The sequence below is a fragment of the Adiantum capillus-veneris genome, chromosome 30 (genome assembly GCF_014529385.1).
Source record: "Adiantum capillus-veneris isolate H3 chromosome 30, ASM1452938v2, whole genome shotgun sequence".
NCBI lineage: Eukaryota > Viridiplantae > Streptophyta > Polypodiopsida > Polypodiales > Pteridaceae > Adiantum > Adiantum capillus-veneris.
The window spans coordinates 39,477,619-39,498,086 of record NC_140960.1 but is presented as its reverse complement, the minus strand read 5'-3'; the positions used below and the strand labels follow the sequence as shown (position 1 = coordinate 39,498,086).

At 40.6% G+C, this 20,468-nt stretch overlaps 1 protein-coding gene and 1 pseudogene across 1 annotated transcript; one reads left to right on the top strand and one right to left on the bottom strand.

Moving 5' to 3' along the window:
- Window positions 1-136: 136 nt before the first annotated feature.
- On the bottom strand, window positions 137-20,251 carry LOC147417834 (uncharacterized). The gene is made up of 4 exons (XM_086506601.1): window positions 20,170-20,251; window positions 19,155-19,276; window positions 1,356-1,560; window positions 137-294 (listed from the first exon to the last, which is right to left on the bottom strand). Exons 1-4 carry the CDS (start codon window positions 20,249-20,251, stop codon window positions 137-139), a joined length of 567 nt encoding a protein of 188 aa, XP_086362727.1.
- LOC147417835 (uncharacterized) lies at window positions 5,876-6,888 on the top strand (annotated as a pseudogene).
- Window positions 20,252-20,468: the final 217 nt, after the last annotated feature.

Sequence of the window (20,468 nt, the reverse complement as noted above, 5' to 3'; positions counted from 1 at the left end):
AAAAAAAAAAAAAAAAAACCTCGCTCTTTAGACTTCATTAAAAGGCTCATTCTTTTAGACTTCATTTTGTATCTAAGTCAAGAGAAATTTGAACATCTCATTATTGTGAGTTTTTTGAGATGATAAATTTGAGTGATCAAAACATGCGCAATGGAATAGTGTGTAATTTGATGCATGTAATTAAAACGGCAAGAAACTTGGTGGCTCTGCTTCTGGTGAATATGACCAATGCTTTTCTCTTTTGCTTAAAATGATGTGTTCCTCCATCTTTGCATAAGTTTTGGAGATTCAACCCTTCATTTTAAGAAAAGAAGAGTTATTTAGAATTCCACCTATGCACTAAGAAAGATGATATTTTGTTGACCACCTAATTAAAAACGTTACTAATTTTATGTGATATTTATATTAACAAAAACAAGAAAGATACAAAAAACGCTACTAATTTAACATGCTTCTCTCTCTCTCTCTCTCTCTCTCTCTCTCTCTCTCTCTCTCTCTCTCTCTCTGTCTGTCTGTGTGTGTGTGTGTGTGTGTATGTGTGCGCGCGCGCGCAAAACTCAACCCAACAAGCCATAATTTAATCGATCCATGGAGGCCAACAACACTCTTAGAATTCCTTGTGAGACCTATAACAGTCCATAAGCAAGCTTTTTACAAGGAAGCTCAAAACCCATACATCAAATGACCAAACTACGTAGTTCTCCAATGCTAAGGTCTCTCTCTCTCTCTCTCTCTCTCTCTCTCTCTCTCTCTCTCTCTCTCTCTGTGTGTGCGCGCGTGTGTGTGTGTGTGTGCGCGCGCACGCACGTGCGCACACGCGCAAAACTCACCCCAGCAAGCCATAATTAATTGATCCATGGAGGCCAACAACACTCTTAGAATTCCTTGTGATACCTATAACAGTCCATAAGCGAGCTTTTTACAAGGAAGCTCGAAACCCATATGTCAAATGACCACAAGTACGTAATTCTCCGATGCTAAGGTATCTCTTATCCTTGTCACAAACACTCAAAAGCCGATTGATTTCATTATTGTCCAACTAAACTTGTCACTTTTTAAATAGCCTTTTTATGCTTTTTTCAACTGCAAGCTAGTTCACTTTTTAGGTAGCCTTTTTGTGCCTTTTTTTTCCACTACATCTATTCCATTTGAATGATGAAATCATGCTAGGTCTGAAAATCTCTCCTAGTGTGTTGTTTGCCTTTTGAATCGAGCTCTCATGCTATTGTGAAAATTTCTCAAAAGTCTATGGGAAAAGCTTACATAATTCCAATAAATAGATGCAAGCCTTATTTGAATACCAATAAAACATTCTAGGTGATTTTTTCTTTTTTCTTTAATTATCGGATTTTTACCTTCTCCAATGGCAAGGTTAGAGAAAATATCCACGATATTGGGACAATTCCTTTGACACATGGATGAGCAAATCATTTCTTGAAGTCCAAGATCTCCAACGAAGTCAGTTGAAATGCCAATTGTCAATCTATCCAATCCACATAATAACAAACATTCTGCAGTTTCAATCCAATCCGCAAAAGGAGTTACAATCACTGAAGAGGTCTGCATCAAATCAAAAATAGGTTGTAAACAAGAGGCCGAGTATTTTTTATTTTATTTTTTCCATAGTGGTTGCAGAGATTGAATATTAGAAAAGAAGCAAGGTTACATTTCTTTGGTGGACCAGAGGAAGATGACAAAAGACGAAAGTTACATGGGGAAAAGTACTGCTATCGATGGATGACTTAATTACAAAAATTCTAGCTGCTCCTTTACATATACCTAGTGGTAGCAGTTGCTGATGGTATAAGAGGAAGAGTATTCTATCGTACAATTGTGCACATATATTTATGTTTTCCAAAATTGATTCCTTGGATCAACTAATACATGCACAAAGCATATGATTAGGAATTGTGTCGACCCCAAAAGGGCCTTCTAGATTGGAGCAAGAGGAAAGGGGTTACGGTGACGCTCCACACCATCAACAAAAGGAGGTGAATTTTATGTGTCCCCCTTGAGTCATCGGTGTGTGTGTGTGTGTGTAGCTGTTTAAATCTTAACTAATAAGACATAATTGAATTTTTACATTCAAAAGACAGCTGGCCAAGGAACAATGAACTGATATGTACAAAAATAACTCAGTATCAGAAATATTTAGGTACAATGATTGTAGGAAAGAGATCCTCTTTCAGTAAGGTTAGTTGTAAAAGAACTTCCCCGTTCCTCAGTGGGTATTTCATCATAGTAATGTTGCTTGCCAAAGAAAAGAAAACCCTCCAAGATAAGATAGAGTCTTTACTTGCATCCATCCAAACAAGACAACAATTTAGTTAGCCTTGGATGTGTTTTACAGGTATCAATGGACCATATCAGTTGTTATCCATGTCCATCTTACAAAATTTAATTACTTTAAACAAGCTAGTTTATTAGATTTTGTATGTTTAGCAGTCTTTACATATTTCTTCCAAAAATCAGTGGTACAATCTACCTTCTAATCTGAGTGGTGAAGTCCACCAAGAATCAAGAGTTTTCTTTAGAAAAGTTTTTAGAATAGTGAGGTTTACTTGTTAAGCCATAGCTTGGTAGCTATGCTTGAGCCCATAATAGCAACCATATACTTACTAATCAATAGAGTATCATAAAACTCCATTTTTACCAAGTGGGACCTCGTTTCTCGATCCATATCTCGGTATTTATGCCAAGTTTGAGAGTACCAGCCATATACTTACCTCCAACCTCCCAAGATTTCTCCATAGCTCGGTAGCTATGTTTTAAACTAACAATAGCAACCATATACTTACCAATCACAATAGAGTATTAAAAAAAACCTATTTTTCTCAAGTGGAACTTTATGTCATGAGCCAAAGGCAAGTTTTTTACGCCAAAGCTGAGAGTAATCCCCATATACTTACCTTCAAAACTTCAAGTTTCTCATTAAGTCCTTAGCATCCCATATAGTTCGGTAGTGTTCAGCCCTATTTTAGCCAAGATACTTTCAAGTTTTCCACCGTCATAGGTGCTAGATGGGTTAAGATAACCCTAACACCTTCTCCTCATATGAAATCATGAGGGAAGGTATAATGTAGAAGTCCAAGGTTTGTAATATAAAACAGAAAAGCCAGACGTATCCGTGCAGCTATTGGACAGAAATTCATCACCAAAAGAAGCTTTCAAAAAACCCAAGGTTCCATTCACATCCAGTGCAGTTATAAATCATCAGCCTTAGCTTCAGGCCAAAGCTAAAAATGCATTAGCTATATACTTACCTTTTTTATCCCAAGTGATTAGTCATCATATACAACAATTGTAATGTCCGGTTACTGTTAGGCCTGCAAAAAAGACCTGTGTCGGCTAAAACAGAGCCCAAAGAAAGCCTATATCGGCTAAAACAGAGCCCTCTCTTTTTTGAACCAAAAACCTAAGTTAGGTCGGCAAGCGTCAAGACCTGCAGCGGCTTGAGCCAAGCCAAGACAACCCATGATTCACAGTTTTTTTCAAAAAGACCAGTCGATAGTAAATCCGCCCAATCCTTCTAATAAGTCCAATTAGGTGTGCTTTTTAGCAATAAAAGAAAAATGCCTTGCTACAATATCTAAGGGCTACAGTGTTTTTTCTATCAAAAAAACCACTCTATGCAGAGTACTGCCAAAACAAACCAGTAAAGTAGAACCCCCTAAGAAAATGATTGTTTATACAGTTCAACGTTATGCTATGAGAGCTACTGCAAGCAGTACCAACCAACTGTTTTACTACTTAGAAGCAACAAATAACCAAAGTTCAAAGAGATTTTTTTTCAGCACAAGCGTGAGGTAAGAAAGGCCTAGAAAAAAACCTGAGTATTTTGAGTAGTGAGCTCCATAGCTTGAACAGTGAAGCAAACGGTACACCGCCTTTAGTCAAAACAACAATAGAGAAATACACACAGGCTAAATGGGGGGCAAGGTGCGCCCTCACCTTATTTATAGAGGTTGGACTGAATATTCTTGAGCGTGATCGATGAGAGAGGCAAGCCGCCCTGCTGTGTAGCGTCATCAAGTGATGCACAGAAAGCCTTGCAAGGGGAGATCCATAGCCAGGATGCGCAGGCCACCTACCATTTGTAATGAGAGCCCGGCGTTTTCACTCACGCCCATTTCTAGGAGAGAATTGTTATGCAAGGGCATAGTCCCATAGGCCATAAGTGGTATGCTGTGAGTCAGTATCCCATGAGTGTTAAATAAGAGGCGGGGGGAAAGGGGAAAATTCTATATAGAAGGAGGGAAAAAAAGAACTAAAGTATTTATAGTACCACAATGTGTGTGTGTGTGTGTGTGTGTGTGTGATAGAGAGAGAGAGAGAGAGAGAGAGAGAGAGAGGTGGGACTTGGAGGAAAGAGTTTTTTCTTTTTTGGGATTTAACTCTCATTATTAAATATGATTGTCTCAAGGTTCATTGTAAAATGAGAAAATAAATCCGTTTTGATGTGATGATTTAAGGTCATATTTGTTTTTATCTTTTAGATTTTTTAATTTACTTAGTTGTAGTTCTCATCTCATTTGCAGCCTTGCACTTTTCTTCTCTCCTCTCTCTAATATTTAGGATACACCTATCTTTCCTTCTCTCTTCTCTCTAGTAATAGTTGAGTTATTTGTAGCTTTTAATGTTATTGCAAAAATCGAAGTAGAGTTAATTAAAAGAGCCCACTCTTCTCTCTCTCTCTCTCTCTTTCTCTCTCTCTCTCTCTCTCTCTCTCTTGATGGAGTGTATAGGTCGTGACCCACTACAATATAATGATAGATGGGAACAATTGTAAATATCTGCATTTATTGTCTGTTAAGTATGGAGCCTGATTTACCCTTGTAATTTTCTGTGGTAAAAGCGCACATTTGTAAGGCCCCCATTATAAGGAGAAGCCATCGTGCGGGAAGGAAAATCACTCACCGGAAACCAAAATTTTCACGGACAAGAATAAAGGGCAACTTTAAAGGCCTCGGGGACGGAGGTCCCTTGAGACTTTTTTTTCGCCGGAATATTCTTTTTCGCCGAAATATTATGGCCGGACGGCGGCCGAAAAGTGGTCGGAAAACAACCGGTCGGTTGGCCGGTGGCCGGTAGTCAATGGCCGATGGCCGGTGGTCGAAAGTCAATGGCCGGTGGTCGGAAGTCAATGGCCGGTGGCCGGTGGCCGAATTCAAAAGCGGACTTGTCTTCTCAAGGGCGGCCACACATGGGCGGATTGGAGGGTCCGATTTGGACTTATTCGCACAAGGGCGGCTACACATGGCTGTCTCTCATAAGAGAGGGCAGCCCTTTTGGCCTATAAAAGGAGGCCATTTCTACACACATTTTCATAGTGTGAAGTTGATGCAACAAGGTGAGTGTGAGGTGGTGAGAGTGAAGCAAGGCGGGAGCTCCATTAAGGGTATAATCCCTTTGTAAACTACTTCTTGTTTTGAAGTACTAAAGCCATTGAGTGGCTGCTTTCCCGTGGACGTAGCCCACATTGAGTGAACCACGTATATCGTGTGTACTCTCTCTCTCTCTCTCTACTCTATAATCTCGTGTATATAAATCTATCTCTCTCCATTAAGCAATCTACTCAATTATCTATTTAGCTACGTCTTATTTCCTAACATTGCCAACCTTTGAGTGGAACTTTTAAACTATCTTTCTTGAAGTACTCAAGATTATCCATCACGTTTCACTCTTTGAGTTGTTAGTATATAAAAGCCAAAGGTATTTTGAAGAACTATCACGTTTTACAAGCCTCTTATTGTGAGATTGCTCTTGTTGAGAGTTTAACCTCCTCTATAGTACAGTCTTTTAATCCTTATAGCCACATCTATTATCAAAGCATAGTATCACTCTCTATACCAAGGCGCCATGGATTCGAATATGGATGGTAATACACCTATGCATTTTGTTTCCTCTTTTGGTGCTTAAGAGTCTTGTTGTCTTGCTTATCTTGAAATCTGTCTTGAATTTGCTCTTGATTATAGATGCTTTCACTACAAACTCAAGCAATGATTACTTTGAGACTTTGAGCGCATCTCCTAGAACTGAAAACTTGCATGAAGTTGTGTCTGAAAGTGGGGGCCTTGGATCGTCAAGTACCTTAGTAGGTTCTCCAAACTCAGCATTTAAAAAGCTCAATCCCAAGGCCAAGTTAAAGAAATCTCCAAAATCTGTTCAAAAAGCCCTTAGTACTGCAAGGGGAATGGCCACTGTGAGAGGTTGGCTTTGTTTAAATTTCTCTTCCTTACCAATCTGTAATCGATAATAATAGTATTGTGTGTCATGTGATGTAGGGCGAACATCACTTAACATTTCCGGGATTGCCACTCCCTCTGTTGGTGTGAGTCGTTCGTTGGGCTTAGCATCTATTAAAGAAGATCCAAAGCCTATTGTTGACTCTTTTGAATCTCAATTGGCATTGAGTCAATCTATGCCCGAGCTTCTTATTTCTGAGCTTGCTGATTCTATTAACTTTCGTTATGTCTTCATTGGCAAGGTGCTTGCAAAATATGGCACATATAAAATCCAAAAAGCAAACTACAACAGATTTTTGAAGGTTGATCTTGTGGACAAGGTTGCACATCATACTATCACTTTTGTTGTGGCAAAAAATTATATTGAACAGTTTGTCAACTCATTTGCGCTGAGTGATTTTATACGTATTGAGGGCCCTGTTGTGAGGAAAAAGAATCCTAGTGATGGAGGCACTTGCCAACTTGCTCTCTATGCTGATGCAACTACATCTATTGTGAAGGCTCCTTCATTCGACTTTGTGCTAACTCTCTTTCTTGAGCACAAGATTAAAGATCTTGTCTCATCATGGACTTCCTCAATTGAAGATGGTGTGCCTACTGTAGCATTTATTGTTATCAAGGTGGAGAACATGGCGAAAAGTGATGGGAGTAGTGGCACTAGGCTTATTGTTGTTGATGGCCTTGCTGATGTTGATAGAGCAACGGTAAGCTTCTATACACAGCTCTAAGTGTTCTTGATCATGTTTTGATTGTTTGTTATTGCTGCAGCTTTTGTTTGTACCTTCTCGAAAGGCTGATTTTTATAACATATCCAATGAAGTCAAAGAGAATGGATTTTATGATTGTGTGGCCCACAACATAAATGTCTTCAAACAATTCTCTAATACATTGTCTGTCGTGGACTACACTATCTTGTTGCCATTGCCCTCTCAATTGAAGTTGGTTTTCAAAGATATCCGTGATAAGCAGATTGCAAATATGGTATTCGGAAAAACGGTGAGTTTCGCTTGGTAGGTTCATTGTATTCATTGTGCATTGTGTGATCCCTTTATGTTAATTTCAGGTGTTCGGTTCCCTTGAGGTTGTTAACGTTGTGAGCGGGATGAAAACACACACAGCGCCTCTATAACGACCCGACACACACTCTTGGGAAGATACACACACACACTATGGGGCACCACTCGGCTTAGACAACACACCTGGCCGAGACAGGGAACACACCTCGGGAGTGAGAGGAGAGAGACTATCCACTTGCCCACTCCACACAGACACACACACACACACACACACACACACACCCAAAAAACTCAGCTCAAAAGAGGAGAATTTCTGATGTTTAGATACAATTGAGCTTGGGCCAACACCAATGGGGCAAACAGCTCACACAATATGGGTAAAATAAGCCAGATACAATCACAAACTGGAGCAGAAACTTCGCTCATAGGAGAAACTTACACAGAAAAACAGCAGGAAAAGAGTGAGGAATTTGGCAAAATGAACAGCGCCATCGCGTCCGGAACGGCCCAAAACCCCAGTCTACAATGTCAAAGTGCTCAAATCCGACCTCGGATGAGCAGTTTACGGCCAAAACAGGCTCCAAAATGAGCAAAAACACACCTGCGGCTGTTCCTCCTCTCTTCTCCACGTTTTTTCTGGTCTTCTCTCTGTTTTTTCAGTTCCCACACTTAGCTTTATTAGTTGGGCACCCTTGGCCTTTTAGATGACCTCAAACGAACCCCGAACAGGCCAAAAACTGACCTCGCAGTGCATAGTTGTCACCCTGTTGCATCCATACGCACACCTGGCAATCATTTCTTTTCAATAATGCGTCTCGCAACCACGTGAAGTGGCCCCAAAAAAAAGTCCTCATGATGACCTTTCTGCATAATTCTCACAAGCAAACACCCACGTTGTGTCCGTCCTCATCTGCGTGCAAATATTGACCTCGTTCGCCCTCCTGACGCCACTAGATGCCATCTGACGCACCTGCTGACCTCATGTCGTCGGCCCGCGGGTAGCTTCCTCGAGAAGTTTTACGCCCTACCAACTCCTCATTATTGTAGAAAAAACACAGTGGTACTGGTAATAGTGAAAATCGATGCACTATGTACATGCTGTCCTACCTGTACACATGTGGGCCCCACGTAACCACCTGGCTCTGGAAAATGGGCAATCCTTCATTCGATGCACCATGCATGGGTATGTACATATGCGCAATCCCTTGCTCCAAAAAACTCCTGACAATGTCAACAACGTTGGATTGGAGTATTTATGTGGATTTTGCAAATCTGCCCAGGTAAACTACCAAAGCTCTAATCCTCATTGTTTTGCTTGGAACAAAGTTGTTGAAATATGGAAAGTTCCTGCTCTTCAAGAAAAGCTGGTTCCTCGTGACGGCAAAGGCATTTCTGTCACCTTGCACGGAAAGATCGTTGACCAAGTCCTTCGCTTATCCTCTTCTTTTTTGCATTTGTATGAAATTGATCTAGTGAGTTTGAAAGCTTCCTTGGTGGGAATGAAAAGAGCTGGGCATTTCTCAATTGATGCACATGGGTATGTAACAAGCTTTAAGTCCGAATAGGGATATGTTGTCTATCTAATGTGCCTTGCACTCGTGTAGTAAGCCTATATTCTGCTGAATATCCTTTTGTATCTAGGCATTATGGCGGGATTATCTCTTGATGATAAAACTATTTTTTGTTTAGATGGTTTCCAATGTTCAATCGACTCAACATTTTGGACATCGTCTCCTTGTAATCAATATGTTTTGAGGGCATTATTGTTTATATGTGGTGTAGATATCTCTGTCAATTCATTAGAGAAAATTTTGTCCAAGCATATTGTTGCAAGATTTCGTTCTCACGACTTGGAGATCACAAGTGTGTGGCTGAAACTGTGGAATGATGAGCGTGTTGCTTGTAATGTCGACGACAAAACTCTCTAGTTTGCCAACGTATGGGCACAAGAGAAAATTCTCCTTTGCTTTCAATCAATTTGATCAATCTAGCTTGCCATGTGTTGGAGTTTCAATGTGTTGTTCATGTCTTTCAAGAACAAATTCATCAACATTCTTTTAACGCTAATCCTTGTGTTGCATCTTCTTCCTCTTCTCATGGCTTATTCGTCTATATTTGTCAATATGGATTGTTTGTTTTTTCACAATCATCTTCCACCAAGAAACGCAAGCATTGCTCCTGGCCTAAAGATCTTGCCGCTAGATTGGTGGACGTTGTGAAGAGTTTTCCAAATGAGACAGCATTGTAGATAGCTTCTCGATTTCAAACACAAGTTTTTTCTTCTTACACTTTGAAACAAATTCAAAAGAAAGTTTACTCAATATCGAAAATGTTGCATAAAGACAATGTTGTGCCTCAATCTAATAAAAGATCTAGGAAACAAAAATATCTAGTGGAAATTCAAGACACTCCTGCATATGGATGTTTAAGCTGTGGTAGTCTTTTGTTCAAAAAGATTTTGCATTGTTTGAGTGTGCTCGAAGCATCTTTTCTCCAAACCTTGATGGGATTGCAAATATTTAACTCTGCTCTAGACAAAAGAGTTTGTTTCTCTTGTAAGCAAAGCTTGAAATCTCAAAGGAAGCCACTCTTTTGCATACATCCACATTCTCTCCTCAATGAAAGTATTGGAAGCATTGCATTGTTAAATGCAATCGAGAAGCGCCTTGTATCACTTTGTATTCCTTTCACCCAAATACGAGAGCTCAATTATGAGGGTCAGTTCGGGCTGCGAGGCAGTGTTGTTAATGTCATGGCAGACTTGACAAGAATTCAAGCAATCTTGTCGTGTTTTAGTGATGAGCATGCTACAATCCTTGTGGAGATTAAGCGTAAACTTGAGTATGCCCATGCATACCTTAGTGGTGGTGTACGTCCCTTTTATGTGCTCCAAGCACTAAAAGATTTGATTAGCACCTCTTTATACATAGAGCACAAAGCCTCTATTAATGAAGCTTGGGTTTCTACTTTTCACATGAGTCCAGATGTAGTGTTGTATGAAGAAGATAAGGTTGATGAGCTAGTGAATGAACATTCCTACACCCTTGTCCATGGTATCTATTCTTCACAACAAGTCATCGATCACAGTGCACATGTCCATAGCGTCGCTCCATGTGAAGGATTTTCCCCATTGAGCCTATTTGATGATGTCGATTGTGAGGAATTGTCATTTCCAGCTTTGTTCTTTGGAAAAAGAAGAACCTATGCAAATCTTGCGAAAAAAATTTATTTAAATATCGCACAATGGGAGCTCAAAAACAAGGATAGACGCTTTGCATTAGACATTGAAAATTTGTTCTTCAAAGTGATGAAGATTATCATTGGCAAGGTGCTTGGTTCTATATGGGTACGTCTGCACAAGGGAAAATTGCAAGGCATGCAACTATGCGCAAAAGATGTTCAGAACAACACTAACATTGATCGAATACTATCATCCCAGCTAGAATATCATGACTTTGAATCTCTGCGAACATCATCAGATTACAAGGCCAAACTCAAGCGCAATGTCTTCGCCATGATTCGACAAATAGGACAACCTACCTTTTTTGTCACTCTATCATGTGCGGAGCAAAGATGGAAGCCATTGCACGAATGTCTTGCTGCGCTTAATCAACAAATCAATGAATCTAATTTCCAATCCAATGCACATTATATCCGTGCGTTGGTTCGTGCAGATCTTATCACCACAACTCGGTACTATGTCCATAGATTCAACGCACTTAAGAAAGAGTTGATACGAAATTCAACAATACTTGGCCAAATCATGGATTTTTTCTTTGTCACAGAATTTCAGCATAGGGGAAGCCAACATGATCATGGATTAATTTGGATTGACAATTCTCCAAATCTTGGGATTTCTGATGACAAAGAAGTGATTGCTTTTGTTGATAAATACATCTCAAGTGACAAAGATGAATTACCTGTTGACTTACAAAAAGTACAAATCCATTCCCATCGTAGAACTTTCAGAAAAAGAAAGAAGCATTACTGTTTTGGATTTCCAAGACCGCGTGCACGATAACCAAAAGATATATACACAAACAATTTCAGAAAGCAATGTGTACATTGTGGGATGGCAATCTTGATATTTAGTTTATTTTCAATCCTCATGGAGCTGCTGCATACTGCACATCATATATGACAAAAACAGATTCGACCACAAGCAAAGCAATCAACAAAATCCTTGAGAAATGCAAGAAGGAGAGTCTTCCCACATTGGAGCGTCTTAAGAAAATTGGAGGTGCCTTGATCAATGCTCAAGAAATCACAGCTCAACAAGCAACATACATTTCACTATCTCTTCCATTGCACAGCACAACCAGGCAATTTATCTCCATCAATGCAGACTACCAAACCCAAAGAACACTATTGTTAAAGAGGAAGACCTCCTTGCAAGCACTTTATCCTGATGACACAGACACATTCTTTGATGATCTCGTAACAAAGTATACAAAAAGACCAACTAGCATACAAAATATTTGTTTGGCAGAGTATGCAAGCAAATACACTATCTCACAAGGGACACACCACAAGTGCAAAAAGCCTCGGATCAAAGCCTCGGATCATCAGATATACAAGCTTCAACAAGGAGATCGACAGCGAGAGACATTACCACCAACTATGTTTGTTGTTTCTACCGTTCACAAGCAATGAATCCACGTTCGATGTTTTGACATCAACTTGGAGAGAGAGATATGAGTCTAATATTGCTATAATTGCACAAAACATGGAGCCTTTCACAAAATTAGAAATCAACAATCAAGAATCATCAACATCTTGCTCAATCTCCTCACAAGAAACTCAACAAGAACAATTCACTTATGAGCTTGATCTCGACCTACCAACCACAAGGCATCATACCACTCAACTACCAACATCATCCAGATTCCTTGGAATGCCAAATGAAGAATATCACTCAATTGTTAGGAGTTTGAATATAGAGCAAAGACATCTTTCCGTTGATATTATGACAGGAAAGAGAGTATGCCCAAATGACAAAATCCACCTTTTTTTAACAGGAGGTGCCGGCACAGGGAAAACGTTTACTTTGCGTGCAATCATCCAAGGCTTGGTTCGACACTATGCACCTTCGATAGAAGGAAATATTGAGCTTCCAACAGCATTGTTGATGGCATATACAGGCAAAGAAGCATTCAACCTTGGTGGCACAACAATACAATTTGTGTTGCGCCTTCCATTGATGCTAGCTGAGATGGTCCCTCTTTCCAACAACACCCTCAATGACCTATCCGAGGCAAACGCAAACCTCAAACTAGTTGTTTTTTACGAGACTTCCTTGATAGGCAACAGGCTGCTGCGTATTATTGACACAAGACTCCGATCTATAAAGCACAAACACAATGAACCCTTCGGTGGCCTGGACGTTATCTTTTGTGGCGATCTTTTCCAAGCAAGCCATGTCCGTGATCGCTGGATATTCAGTGACACAAGCAATACACTTGACATCCTCACACCATCGAGCTGGAACACACATATCACATGCGCTGAGCTAACAACACCAATGCGTCAATCAAATGAATTTTTTATAGAGGTCTTAAATAGGGTACGTGTTGCGGAGCAAACACAAAGAGACTTGGCATTTATCAATGACACATTTGCAAACAACAACTTCGACATTTTTACAACACCTCATCTTTTCTTCACAAATAAACTAAAGTCCAAGCACAACCAAACGGTCTTTGAGAACTTGCAAGAGACATCATACATCATCAAGGCTCGTGACAAATTCCACAAAACATGCTCAAAGAACCTAGTCATTCCAAACAACCCTCAAGTAACTGCTGGATTATCCTCCATCCTTGAGCTAAAGCCAGGAATGATAGTCGAACTTTGTGCTAGCAATATTAATGTGCTTGATGGTTTGGTCAATGGTGCAGATGGAATCTTCCAAACAACAAACAACAGAGTACAATCATTAATAGCTTGGGTGGAGTTCTTCGATGCCTCAATTGGGAGAAGACATCGATCCCAAAATGCAGATCTCTACCATGCAAACATAAACAAACAATGGACACCAATACTTCAAGTCACAAAAGACTTTCAAGTAGGAAAGAACCCACTCAACCTAGTCTCAAGAACACAACTCCCAATTCAAGCAGCGAACGCACGCACAATTCATAGATCCCAAGGCTTGACAATGACAACAGTCGCATTCGACCCTACTGGGATCCAATCCCATGGCTTGGTCTACACAGCTCTATCATGTATCAAAGACCCTGCAAATCTACATATTCTTAGTCCCATTCTCAAGAACCACATCAAAACTGACCCCATAGTCCTTAAAGAAATCAAACGTCTCCGGAAAGATGCTAGATGGTCCTACTTGAACGAGCCCCTAGTTGCACTTGCACAAACACACCATATTGTTGCATCATTAAACATCATCTCAATCAACAAACACATTGACCACATCAAGGGCGACCCAAACTTCATGTCATCCAGCATCTTGTGCTTCCAAGAAACGAAACAGAAAAAAAGTATGAACCCCGTGACACCAAACTTTGAGCATATTCAACATTATAATGGTTATGGTGTATCTATATTCCACCATCCAAGCATTCAATCCATATGTCAAAAAACTATCTCAAGAGTAGGACTTGAAATAATTGATGCAACTTTCTCTTTCGAAAATCAAACTACAACTCATATCCATGTCATGAATGTATACAAATCACCAAACACACCAATAAAAACACTTCTTTTAGAACTCCAACACTTGATACAAGAAAACAATTAAAAAAACCTGAGCATCATACTAGGGGACTTTAACATCGACATCAGCACCACAAAAACCCAATACCAACAGTTGGAATCTCTACTTCATTCAGAGAACTATCGGTAACAAATCAAAGATACAACAACCATCTATAATTCAATGCTAGACCATATTTGGGTGAGAAGCCAACAACCTCACTACATTTGTGGCACAAGATTTTGCTTTGGTCAGATCATTCAATCACATATATACTGATCCCAAAATAAATAACCCAAAGATCATTGGAGGGGAGACCTCCCCTCCCTTCCCACTTCCCCCACCCTTCCTACCCACCAAACCATCAAAGCAAAGGGAATCTACATTCATACCATCCAAACACCTGCTTTGATGTATATCAACTCATCTCACCATATGTATCAAACACAATTTTTGTAACCTACAACCATTTGGTCAACAGAATTTTTCCCCCTACTCGATCTTCAGGCTCAACATGCGTGTACGACAATTACCTCATCTCTAAAATGTGTGTCTCCCAAAGCAACTATGCTAGATTCAATGGATTTCCACCTGCCTCTCTCTCTCGATTAATTTTTTGGTTTTCATTTTTCTATTACCAAGGCAAATTTCTATGGTAGGCTTCGTGATTTTATCACATTTTTTCATCTTGTTCTTAAGGAAAAAGGAGAGTTAATTTTTTTTATTTCCTATTTTTTGATTGGCAAATGGTTATTCATTGTTTGCAGCACGAAGCCTCTCAAGGAAATGATGAAACGTGTCATGCTTTCAAGGAAATGATGAAACGGAGAGGTTGGGGAGGAAACTAGAAAGGGATAGGTCGATCTCTCTCTCTCTCTCTCTCTCTCTCTCTCTCTCTCTCTCTCTCTCTCTCTCTCTCTCTCTCTCTCTCTCTCTCTCTCTCTGCATGCACAAGTAAAGATGGACGTGTAGAAGAGGGTTGAAGGCCGACATCTTGACGACGTAGCTATTACAACTCTCTCCTCATCCTCTGGTGACCTAGCTCACGCTGATGATAAGGATCTGCCCTGGATCTTCCTCAGCCACTCTGGCCACCAGAAGGACGAGCTTGTGAAGCCCCTCTACGATGCCCTCCACCATGCCGAACACAGCCCCTTCTTCGACCTTGACTGCGTCGATTCTCTACCAGTGGCCATAGCTACCCGCCCCACATCTTCCAAGCTTGCCGAGCCTGCAAAATGGGAGTGGTGGTGTTGAGCGAGGACTACGTGCAGAGCCTCTGGCCGCTCTATGATGGCTTTACCTGCTCCGGTGGAGTCACAGTCGCAACCTCAAAACAATTTTTCTGCTTCAGCAACGAGTTGTGCTCCAGCAATAGATCTCCTGAGTGGTGATTCATTTGTAGGTCCAACTGAATCGCCTCCCTAACTTGACATTTGAGAATAGTTGAAATCAAAGTTTTCCACTTAAACTTGCCCTAAAAGCCGTCATTTGTTGTAAATTATCCTGTTCAATTCAGATTTTGTACTAGCTTCATCATGGTCAAGGTCGCTTTGCACTTGCAGCAGCTACGATTTTATGTATCACCAAGATAATAAAAATTATGTTCGAGTATGTTTTTCTTCTTTCTGGTCTGCAGGAGTGTATTATGATCTGTACAGCCATTAATGGGGAATGAACTGTTCCAAAATGTCGGTGTTTTGCACCTTTGAGGACTTCAAGAGTTCATGACCTGGTATCATATTGGCATGAAAGAGAGAGAGAGAGAGAGAGAGAGAGAGAGAGAGAGAGAGAGAGAGAGAGAGAGAGAGAGAGAGAGAGAGAGAGAGAGAATTTGGTTATCCACGTTCCCTTTTGAGAAAGAGGTTTAGAGTTCAAAACTTGTCTGATAGATCTTTGCCGTCAACTCTTGGGATTGTTCCCACAGATGTCTCTTCTTCTTCTTCTTCTTCTTCTTCTTCTTCTTCTTCATACACACACTTAACATCCTAGAAACAATCTTGAGAGATCTCAAAGATCTTTCTATAAAGTCTTGAGTTTAAGATCTCTTACTCAAAGAGGTGCTGGGATAACCTATCTACCATGGGTGGGTGATAGGAAGGTCATTCTAGTCTCCTCTTCTTATTCACATTTAGTAATGCTCACCACTGTTGCTACCTCCAGCCCTATGCCCAACCATTTCCAGCTCTTGTCGCTATACCCTTTTGCCATCCCGCGCTTGGATTGTGCTGCCACTACGCGCGACTTATTGTTAGTGCCACCTTTGCCTCGTCAGCATTTACTGCTTGGTTGGTATCATCTCTTTTGCCTCGTGCTTGTGTTTGCTGCTCCTGGCTGCAGTATGGCATTGCCCATGTCTGTTGCCGTGTGCTTTTGGTGTTCCATTGGCCCTTTTGCACAACATGAGGGAGAGCTAGTTGTGGGTGTGCTTGTGTTGCACTTACCTATCTTCATCTGCCTTCTCCAACTAGGAAAGAATGTTAGAAACAGAGAACGCACGTGCACAGGTTATGCCGGGTTTCAGCATCCACTTTTCCATTGTCGTCTGCCAACACAGTCGCTTCTTTGGACGCCTCAGTGGTGGCTACACTCAACTGTGGAGCTTTCACTGCTGCTTTGGTTTGTTGTCTCCTGACAGGGTGATTTCCTTTTCTTCTATTGGTCTCCGTGGCATTTTTCTTCCTTATTTTCTTTTTCTTTGATTGATTTGTGTGGTGTGGCGTTTGTGTGTTTGTGTTAGTCTTGATGAAATATGGAGCCAACACAGCTTTAAGGTAGGAAGAGTGGACTTCTCTCTCTCTGTGGACGTCGGACAGTTGCTTCTTGCCCTCCCAACTTTCCTCGCGGGCAGGAGGGCTAGGTGCTACTGTGTTTTGAGCATGGAGGGGGTGCAAAAGAAAGCAATATTGAGCAGTGGCAATGCACGGTACAACCAATTCGCTCAAAATGGTGAAATTATTACCAAAGTACCATTTTGATTTGTGGAAATTCCCAGTAACCCCTCAAATTTCAAAAATTCCCAAAATACCATTGTATAAAAATTCTTGGTTGATCTTTGTTGGTTAAAGATTAACACGTTTCTGTCTAAATATTGGTTTTCATAGGGTAGGCCCCGTGATTTTATCACTTTTTTGCCTCTTGTTTTGAATGGTGGAGCCACTACATTCCACATATTAAGGCCGGCTTGGAAAAAAGGCCACTAGAAAGTCGTCCACATGTCTACGTAAATACAGAGCGTGAGCAGATCATTATTACCATGATTTCTGGTGCCCCTATTGGTTTAAAACAAAAGGCCCACTAGAAAGGCAAGTGCGAGCAGATCATTACTATGACTTTAAAAGTGTTTTTTGAATGGTGGAACTGCAAGGTCCCAGGTAGAACCAGTGTTAGGATTTGAAGGGCAACCTATTCTTTCAAAAGATGGGTTGTAGAAAAATGCACCCTTCCCTATAGAAGGGTCTATTTTCAGTTTGCCCTTCCAATGAAAAAATTTCTCATAATTTACAAGGCAAGATACTATTTTCTGTCAATGAGTATAACCAATATACATATAGATATTGTAAATGAGCATTAATATATATAAAATGTTTTTTAATTAGCCCTTCCATTGACATGTATTCTATTTTTTCACCCTTCTCCACAGAAGGATAATTTTTGAACAAGCCCTTCCAATGACATACTCAAAAAAACTTTGGCCTTCATACGACCGGCAAAATGCCTTAAGAAGGGCAGATGGGCGTCAAATCCTATCACTGGACCGTAGAACTTCTAAAAGAGTAGGCTTTTAAAGCGCCACCAAAGGCCTTTATTGGCTAGAAAAAAACGACCAAAAAGTTGCCAACGTGTTTTACCTAAATACAAAGTGTGAGCAGATCATTACCATGCTCTTATAAATAGTGTTTTTTGGACTGTGGAACCAAAACATTCCACGTAGAATGTCTTAGGGCGGATCCGCACGGGAGGGCGTGGAACCTCAGCCCGTAGGTATCAGCAAACGAAGCTTGGTAGTCTCAACTCTGCCAAAATTGACATAGTTGGAAAACTAGCTGGCTACCCCCGCCTCGCCTCGACAAAGCAATGCTTCGCACTGGGGGCAGTTATCGAATACGACAGAAAAGATGACGAGCAGCTAGGGTTCTACTTTCGCCATGCAGATCCGCTCTTAAAAGAGTGGTTTTTTAAACAGTACCAAAGGCAAGCCTTCCTGGTGTATCTAGTTTAGCCCTCTGTGGCTAATCAAATGTAATCTTTGATTCTCTCTAATAAAAATTCATCACGCTTATGGAAAAGAAGGCAAGCATGTGTCGGTTAAAGAAAAGCCATGAGAAAGTCATATATGTGTCTATCTACGAGCCCTGTCCCACCCAGTACCTCCAGGGGCTAGGGGGGTTGGAGTTGCTAAAAACTGGTCGTCATACAGTCGAGCTTGAGGAGGTTATAGAGCTTGCCTTTTGCGTTGCAAATGCTCTAAAGATTTTGAAATTAGTCAAAACTTAGAGTGCAAGCAGTGCACGCAATAAAGTAGGAGCTTCGCCAAGTTATAATTGGCAGGTCATGACCATAATAAAAAAATAAGCCGCTTGTATAGAGCATATATCTTGCTTATCCTCCAAGCTAGTTTGGGTGCAGCAGCTGATAAAAACAACAAAACCTCCTTAAATTTTTTAAACTTTTTTTTCCTTTCTTCATAGATTCATAGGGTTTTTTTTTTTGGGTAAGCTTGGGCAAGGACCATGTAAGCAAGGCTCAGGAAATGATTTTATGGAGCCGGCTTTGGATCCTTTTCACCCCTTTATGAGAAGGTGAAAATGTAATTTGAAAGGGATGTTACACATAAATTTGAACTTTTCTTGAAATTTGAGGCGGCTTCAAATCCTTCTTGCAAAAATTTGAAGCGGCCATTTTTTTCATTTGAATAGGTTTTGGATAAAGTGAACCTACCTTTAATTCCCGACCCCTGCACGTAAGTAAAGCAATGAAAGGGTGCCTACAATGATGGCCGTTGAACCCTTGCATGACACGTGCTATTGGAAAGTACATGGGTGGATAACTTTTACTATTGAACAGTTTCTAAACTGGGGCAGTGAGGAGTTTAGGGGTGAGAAATGGTGAATGTTGTTACTTGATAAATATATATTGATCTTTCATATTTTTCTTAAAATGAATTAATGCAAATGTTACCTTGCATTCAAATTGTACCCCATTTTCCAATGAAATATTTGTTTCAAGAATGCAACGAGCTCCGGAGGATGCTACCGCAAAAGCGCATTCATAAATTCCAAGCTCTTCACATACAATGTGGGCTGAAGAAAAATGGCAACATAAAATGAGCATAAAATCATTACTAAATCATCTATTCTAGGAATTTTTTTTTATTTTTTTGTTTGTAAAACTCACAATCGTGAGTGAATTATATTGAACAGCCCAAAAAATTACAAGGTCTTGTCATGCTCTTGTTGAGCCATGACATCATCCAGGGACTATAATTACATCGGCTATCAGAGCAACCACCCCCACCAACCCGCCGCCTCCTCCTCGATACACAAGGTCCATAAACTTGTCCTTATGAGATCTTTTATGTACCGATGGCCAAGATTTTCCCCCGTCCTAGGCATTCCATCTGCTGACAAAAAGGCACAAGTAGTCCTAAACCAATCATCTATTCTAGGATGTTTGAAGAATTAGCAAGAAAGACCAGTTGCATACTTAAAACAATATTGGTATAGTTCTCATTGAAATATATGGTCTGAATTTGTCAGTAACATGAGTCTAGCATATCCTTTCTTTTTTTTTTTTGGGGGGGGGGGGGGGGGGGGGGGGGGGGGGGGGGTGTGACAATCATGAAAACTTCACAGAGAAAGGATTTTCACTTATTAGTGTGTGTGTGTGTGAGAGAGAGAGAGAGAGAGAATATGGCAGCCATGCACGCAGAAGAGGAAGATAAGAGATACAGCTAGATAGAGAGAGAAGGCAACCATGCACGGAGAGAGAGAGAGAGAGAGAGAGAGAGAGAGAGAGAGGAAGCGCTAGTCAAGTAGCAAGGTGGCATTGCCGGTAAAGACCAGACCCCTCAAAGGTCTATTGGACGACCAGAGAGAGATTGGCAGCCATGCACGTAGAAGAGGAAGGTGATACTAGATAGGGAGAGATGGCGAGATGGAAACCATGCACGGGGAGAGAGAGAGAGAGAGAGTACCGAGAGAGCAAGGAAGCGCTAATCCAAGTAGCAAGATGGCAACGCCGGCAACGACCTGCAGAGGAGTTGGGCGGCATGCCATCTTGCAAACACCCTCAACAAATTAGCATTTCAAATGAACATTCGACTGCCCTTGAGGCTTGTATCTCATGATATCACAAAAAAAGATAGTTTGTTTGTCTCAAATTGTGTTTAAAACTCGACGTCTCACACAAATCCGGCGAATTTTTACACATATTAGTGTTAAAACCGGCAAACTTTGATTGAAAAAGCTCAAATTTTATGCATGCTGATTTTTT